This window comes from Monopterus albus, unplaced genomic scaffold (genome assembly GCF_001952655.1).
Source record: "Monopterus albus unplaced genomic scaffold, M_albus_1.0 scaffold98.1, whole genome shotgun sequence".
Taxonomy (NCBI): Eukaryota; Metazoa; Chordata; class Actinopteri; order Synbranchiformes; family Synbranchidae; genus Monopterus; species Monopterus albus.
In genome coordinates, this window is record NW_018127978.1 from 1,949,726 (window position 1) to 1,957,342 (window position 7,617).

A 7,617-nucleotide genomic window follows, 5' to 3' on the forward strand; every position below is an offset into this window, starting at 1 on the left:
AGAGCGTCACCTGAGGTCACCCGAGAGTGGACCGGTTGGTAAAGTTGCGGTAGCTGTAATCAGCGAGGTCTGACTCTGTTGCCCCTTTCAGACATCAGGTGCGTTTGACCTGGATTCTTTCATCTCCCCGTCACTGGACTCCAGTCCACAGCAGTTTCATACATGTCGTTGACAAACCAGTTAACTGAGTAACACGCAATATTTATCTGAGAAATGTTTTCACTTTTTTGTTTATTTTTCACTCACCTCAGCTGATCAGTGCAGACGGCCTTTGACAGTCCAGACCTGTTTGGGAGTCAGATGTTGACATGTTTCGGTTGGAACCAAATTATTGTTCCAGTCTGAATGGGGTTCAAGTAGACTTGAGTTTTCTGGGTTTGTTCAGAGGGATTTATTGTTGCCACTGTTCAAACGCTGTTTGGAGAGTTTCCTGCTGTAGATTTGACGACTGTATTCAGTTTGTGACTTCTGTATGTTTGTTTCTATCCAGAATGTGTGGCAGCTGCACTGCAGACGGTTTTGTTATTTTATTTTGTTGTTTTCCTTTGTGTTTCTCTAGGCCACAGTTTAGGTTACGGCTTTGTTAACTTTGTTAACCCTAGTGATGCAGAGAGGGCTATCAGTACCCTCAATGGCCTGAGGCTACAGTCTAAAACTATCAAGGTAAAGTGCCACAGGTGCTCTTTGATTTTCCTGTCTCAACTGATAGATGTGTTATGTTCCCTGGACAGTAGAGGGCGCTGTATCCTGCATACTGATGAAGGTATTTTTTAAAACTCTGCTGTCATGTTTTTCTTTTTTATTCTTTTACATCCTGATTTTAATATTGACACATGTCGACACTGAATCTGTAAATATCTTCAGTTCAGTGTGATGTGCTGAACTTTGATTTTCATAAATTAATGATTTTATTTTGACAAAAGTGCTCAATGATTCTAGTCTGTTTGGATGCTTTTACTTTGTCTTTTGTATTTTATTTGGGACAAATCTGAATGTTTTTTTTTTAATATTGAATAATTAAAGATATTTAGAGTAGGCTATCTCTGGATTTTATTTAAAAGCTGGATGTAACTATATTTTATGTTGGTAAGTGTTCATTATTTTAAAATCTTTGTAGTTGTGAAGACGATGGACTGAAATGCTTCTTGCCACCTCGTGCAGGTTTCATACGCGCGGCCGAGTTCAGACATGATCAAAGATGCCAATCTGTACATCAGCGGTTTGCCCAGAACACTGAGCCAGCCTGAGCTGGAGGACATGTTCTCTCGCTATGGACGCATCATCAACTCCAGAGTGCTGGTTGACCAAGCCTCAGGTGACCATGTAGTCATGTGATCAGTCATGTTGCCAATCACAACCCCTCAGTCCTGACTCTAATGTGTAATCTGGTTGGCTGTTTAGGTCTGTCTCGGGGTGTGGCCTTTATTCGGTTTGATAAACGAGCTGAGGCTGATGATGCTGTCAAGCACCTGAATGGGCACACGCCCCCTGGCAGCTCTGAACCAATCACAGTCAAGTTTGCTGCCAACCCCAATCAGGCCAGGAACTCCCAGATGATGTCACAGATGCACCATGGGCAGTCACGGCGCTTTGGAGGACCTGTACATCACCAGGCACAGAGGTTCAGGTACGTTCACCTGTTGGTGATAGAACAGCAAGAATAATGTAATATTTTCCCTTTACCTGGAGGTGGTTTTGTTTGTAATGGAATTTCATTTTTAACTGTACACTTGCATCTAATTTTACTTCCTAGTTCTTTATTTCTGTTCAAGATGGGTTTAATTTCCTCAGTTAATTCAGGCTCATCTCTTCTTCCATTTTAATGTCTTGATAAATTTAGTGTTTATTATACACAGCACTAATTAATTAGCATAGGTAGCGTGATGTCAAACTCAGCATTTGGATGAGAAGAAATTTAACAGTTTTTTAAAAAATGTTTCTTGCAGCTAGAGTCAGGTCCATCATACCTGTTATGGGGATAAAAGTTTTCTGGCACCATGGCAGATTTCCAGATTTCCTTTTTGACTTGAATTACATAATACGTCTATAGAAAATGTTCTTGCATACCATTTTTAACTGTCGCATAGCAGGAATAATTCTGTATGTGTACAGCCAAAAGGAACCCTATATTTTGTATTAATAAAACACACCTACTTTATTGATTAAAAAAAAACAACTTTTGTTTACACTGTGGCTTAATGAAATGTCAGCTCAACGATGCACGTGATCATGTTGTGCTACTTTGAAAAGGCACTACAATTAACATGCTATTCGCTTGTTTCCATATCATCATTGTGATCCTTTGGAATGTTTTGACACTCATTTGATAACAGTAGGCCTTTTCTGCCCCATACAATGTTTAGACACCAAAGGAGGAACCAGCATTGAAAGGTTTGAAAGGCCCGTATTGGATACTCTTTATGGCTTTGAAAGTTGTGATCAGACAATTACCACACTGTGGTTACAGACTAAGGATGGGTGAGAAGATGATGCACTTTTCCACCATTTGGACAATTAGATTAACAGGAAGCTTCACATTTTTATATGATTAGTTGGGATGGTTCTGTCTTTCTGAAACAGGTTGCGATATGTGCACAGCTGTCATCTGTCGGTCATGTAGCCCACAGCTCCCTATATTGTGTTGTCAGCATCTTATACTTCCAAAGTATAATATCTTTGTCTTGTGTGTGTATTTTGTTAATTTTGTGTGTAGCAGTAATCTGCAGTAGGTATGCAGTCACGTAAAGTCATCAACACTTCCAAGTCATGTCATTTTTATCATTTTTGTTCATTTTCAAGTGGCCACCAGAACTAATCCAACTTAGGTTTAGGATACACTGGCATAGTATATATACATAGCACATAACGTAGTCAAACAAAGAACTGCACAGCCACATAAACATACCTAAATAATGTGGTGTGAAAGCATAACTGAGAAATTACCTGGGAATACAAAAACACTCACATTACAGGTCACACCTGGAGAAAATGGAGGAATAAATTAAAAGGTTTATACCAGATATGTCAGACTTAAACCCTCAAATCTTACTTGCATGTTTGCTTATTTTTTTATTGTTATAGACTGTCCTTAATATATTGACCAGTATTTTTAAAGAGCACTGTCCAAATATATGCTAGAGTAAAACCCGTACATTGTGTGAAATCAGTTTATGGAATTGGGAAAACAAAGGCTGTGATTCTGTGTCGCTAACTGTGTACCTACCTATCCTGTTTACCACTTGCACTTCCTGTTTTTTTTCCAGGTTTTCTCCAATGAGCGTGGACCACCTGGGTGGAGGTGGTGGGGTCTCAGGTAGCTCATCATCTGGTTGGTGCATCTTCATCTATAACCTAGGTCAGGATGCAGATGAGGCCATCCTGTGGCAGTTGTTTGGGCCATTTGGCGCTGTCATCAACGTGAAAGTGATCCGAGATTTCAGCACCAACAAGTGCAAAGGCTTCGGCTTTGTTACCATGACAAACTACGAGGAGGCCGCCATGGCAATCCACAGCCTGAATGGTTACCGACTGGGAGACAAAGTCCTGCAGGTGTCCTTCAAGACCAGCAAAGGACACAAGTAGAGGGTGAAGGGTGCTGTTTCTTCTTCTTTTCAGAAGAAGACTTGAACAGGTGAAATGTAAATTTTTGCATGTGTTGTCAGTTGAGCGGAGCCTTTTGAGTTTTTGTCATTTTTGATACAGTCACTTGAGTTTTTCTCTGTGTGTCTCTGGTGTTCTTTTTTTTTTCTGATAGTTATAAAAGACTTTGGACGTCTTGTTGTCCAAGATGGCCGACTGACACCAGCAGGTGTTAGTGAGGTAACTTTGGCTCTCCTCATGTTAAATGATGTTGAGGATAATGAGCAGTTTTTGTATTGATGCTAGAAGCAGGTGTCGGCTCTGAAATCCAGACAAGTCTCCAAATCACACCGGTGAAACAAACACAGCTGTTTGAAACAAGAAACTAACAAATAACTGATACTTAACATTTTGGTTCAGAGGATACATTAACATAACATGAACTCATTTTGAATATTAAAGTGAATTGTCAGTAAGTTTTTCTCATTTGTACAAAATACTGTTTTTCTGCACATTCAACAATAAAACAGGTGGTAGTTAATCATAGTCAAATGATATAAAAGTTGTGTAAAAGAATATCAAGTTGTCAGTTTGTCATGTTTTTGTTGTAACATTTTCAAATAAAGCTGATCTGTTGTTGATGTTGCATGATTGACAGCTTTCTGTGCCAATAAACATGCAGAGGGTGGGGCTCAGAGGCCGCATGCAGAGTAATTATTTTGTATTTGAACTTATTTTATAGTTTAACCAGGGGTTTTCAGATGACAATAAACACAAATGTACAAGTATGGCAGAATCCAAAACATATGCATTGATCTTTTTATTTTTGTATTGCAGATTCATTAGAATGCCGGAATGTTTATTCAATAATAAATGTTTATGTAAAACAGGACTTGAAATATTTTCACACTAGCCCAACAGCTGACTGAGTGCTGCAAGAATAATCGAGTTGAAGTTGTTTTCTTTTGTTTTGTTTTGTTTTTAAAACCATCTCCCTCCCCTGCACATACCACCTGTTGTCATCATTAAGTGTCAGCCCCTCCTTTCACTTGAGTTTTTGCATAGCACCAATTCACAACAACAATCGTTACAGGGCACTTTACACAGTCAGGTCTAGACCTTACAGTACTATAGACAAAACCGTCTTGAGTAGCACTTGGTGACAGTGGGGAGGTGTAGGCTGAAACCAATTCATATCACATTCAGCACCTTTTCATATTCTAATTTATTTAAACTACATAATCCTAATAAGTGCAAAATTTGTCTCATACCTATATCCAGGCCTACCTATATGTTAATGTTTTTACATTGTTTCTTATGTAAAGGTTTGTGTGTACTAAAGTGTGTTATTATACAACTAGTGATGCCTTATCAAATATTTTTACACTTGTTGATTACCTTGCTTTTAAACATTAAGTTTATAATTTCTACTATATGGTAACTCATCACCCAGAGTATTCCACAGATTTAAGGGAGAACTGTGTGTCCTCACCTTAAATGAGATTCTGCCATTTATTGTGCAAAGCACAGCACTAACCTGAGACCGTAGCTGAAAAAGATCATTTTTAGTGCTGTTTAATATATACAATGATTTATGTAACATTCAACAACTAGCTATGGGCTGTTCTCTCATCCACATCATCACTGCTGTTTCTTCCTGGAGACATCAGATTGGGCTCGTGGATCATACAGGTAGGCCAGTCATCCTCAGTAATGCTAAAATTGGCATTTTTGTGCACATGATAATTTGAATTATATGAAATCGTTCTCCCTCTCTCTCACACACACACACAGACTTCAATATCCATGTTTATGTTTATTATAGCACCTCGTTATTCAATTCAGTTCAATTCAATTTTATTTGTACAGCACCAGATCAAATCAAATCAAATTTTATTTGTATAGCGCCAAATCACAACAAAAGTCATCTCAGGACACTTTACAAAGTAAGGTCTAGACCTTACTGTTATCAATATTATTACAGAGGGAAAACCCAACAAATCCCCCTTGAGCAAGCACTTGGCGACAGTGAGGACGAAAAACTCCCTTTAATAGAAGAAACCTCCACACACAACCAAAGTCATCTCAGGACACTTTATATAGTAAAGTCTAGGCATTATTATTATTATTGGCATGGGTCAGTTTTTGAGGCCCTAATTCACACATTACTACCATTCTTTAAAATTCCACCCTTGCACTTGGTGTATGCTTTAGTCCAATATTCACTTAACACAACAGACTACAGAGAAGTTTAAATCCACCTTTGCACCGTTCTGTTACAGGGTCCCATTACCCTGGGTCAACTTCAACCTCAACAGTCTGACCTTGAGGCTTTCTGACAGAAGGATGCAGCATTGAAGACAAGCCAATAGAAGACATTTAACCATCAACAGCATATACAGACACTGCACCCTCTTTGACCAGAACAGCAGGCTTGGGCCATGCCCACAGGCAGTCCTGTATGGGTCCAAATGTGAAAACCCGCCCCCACAAAGCTCTGTATCGGACCCAACCCATCACCCGGAGTTATTTCTAAATTAAATCTGGATCCGACCCAACCTGTTAGCATAAGACCCATACCTGTAATTATAACAGATTTTAAGCTACATAGTCACTTACTTTAAAGAGTTGTGTTCTTGGGAAAGTATCTGTTGATGGACACAACACCTGGGCTCTGCAGTTGTTCCCCTATTACATATTAACTATATGCATTAACTGTTAACTATAGTCTGTTTGTTTTATCCACTACATGCCAAAAAAGCATTTTTTGATATGGCAACACTTTACAATAAGGGTACATTAATTAACCGTACATAATGCAGTAATAAGCATTAACTAATAGATAACTAATGCATTTATTAATCATGTACTAATGTTTGTCATGTTAAATAAAGTATTACCTCATACATTATTTAATAGTGTTTAACGACACTGCTAACATTTGTTGATGCAGTAATAAGCATTAACTAAACGTTAAATAATACAATAATAAGCATTGCATTCAACAGCTTATATGTCTCTTGGTAATACTAGTAAATTGCAAGATGCAAGGGACATGAGGAAGAGTTCTTTTTTCGATTAAACTGTAAAATCCCTGTTTTGTTATTCCTTTGTTACATTTTTAAAATAAAATAACGGCACTTTTTCAGATTTTGCATGAAGTCTTCATCTTTTTAAATTTGGAATTAATCATGTTGATAACAGATGCTTATGACGAGTTAAATTCCATTTGGAAATGTTTCACTAATGTTCAGTATCTGCGTGATTGCTTCAAATATTCAAGGGTCACAAACAGCAGTAGTACCTGATTAGTTATAGTTAAAAATTATTTTGTATGCATTTATGAAGTGTTCCTTAATAAATACATGTTTTAGACTATATGACAACCATATGGTGTTTTAATGGTTTTATAGACTTTACATAAAGATTTTGTTCAAAATAAGATGCAAGGGACATGAGGAAGAGTTTTTTTTTCAGTGAAACTGTAAAATCCCTGTTTTGTTATTCCTTTGAAAGAATGTTAAGTGTTTTCACCTTCAACTAATGTTGCATTAAATGCATGCCTCAACACTGCGGAGACTGCGGTAGCACCACAATCGGTGTGCTGAGAGATACGACGAAGAGAGAACTGATGCTGAATTAGACAATGAAAAAAACTCTGCAAATTGTCCAGGTAAGATTTATGAAACTAGTTAGTTGTTTTGGTTTGAAACTAAATTCTGGTTTAGTCCTCTGGCTCATTCTCCAGCGTTAGTATTTGTGAAGCTATTAAGCTAATGTTAGCTTTAACTTGTGAGCCTCTATTTAAAGAAATAACTCAAAACAATTTTAATTGTTTTTGAAGATATGCCAACTTTATGCAGGAAAATAAAGCTGATGTTTGCTTTATTTGTAATGGTTTTTCTGTGACATTGTCAATATGTTTCAAATTTACTCTGAACTTTACAGATGATGAACGGAAAAAGGAAGGCACAAGAGGAATTGGTATGTATATAGTTATGCTTTTTATTTTGTTGTGGGCTACAGCAATGCAGCCCA

The 7,617-nt window shown here is 37.7% G+C and overlaps 1 protein-coding gene across 4 annotated transcripts in view; it reads left to right on the plus strand.

Annotated features, from left to right (window-relative positions):
* Nucleotides 1–4,225, plus strand: part of LOC109965291 (ELAV-like protein 1) — a 9,450-nt gene extending 5,225 nt beyond the window's left edge. For 2 of the 4 annotated variants that reach the window (XM_020609172.1, XM_020609174.1), the window contains exons 5-8: nucleotides 560–663; nucleotides 1,162–1,315; nucleotides 1,402–1,627; nucleotides 3,264–4,225. In XM_020609172.1, coding sequence (XP_020464828.1) covers nucleotides 560–663; nucleotides 1,162–1,315; nucleotides 1,402–1,627; nucleotides 3,264–3,582 — 803 coding nt within the window. In that variant the 3' untranslated portion in view covers nucleotides 3,583–4,225. The remainder of the gene's footprint in view (nucleotides 1–559; nucleotides 664–1,161; nucleotides 1,316–1,401; nucleotides 1,628–3,263) is intronic. The other 2 variants (XM_020609173.1, XM_020609175.1) reach the window with 2 other exon arrangements.
* The last annotated feature ends 3,392 nt before the right edge of the window (nucleotides 4,226–7,617 follow it).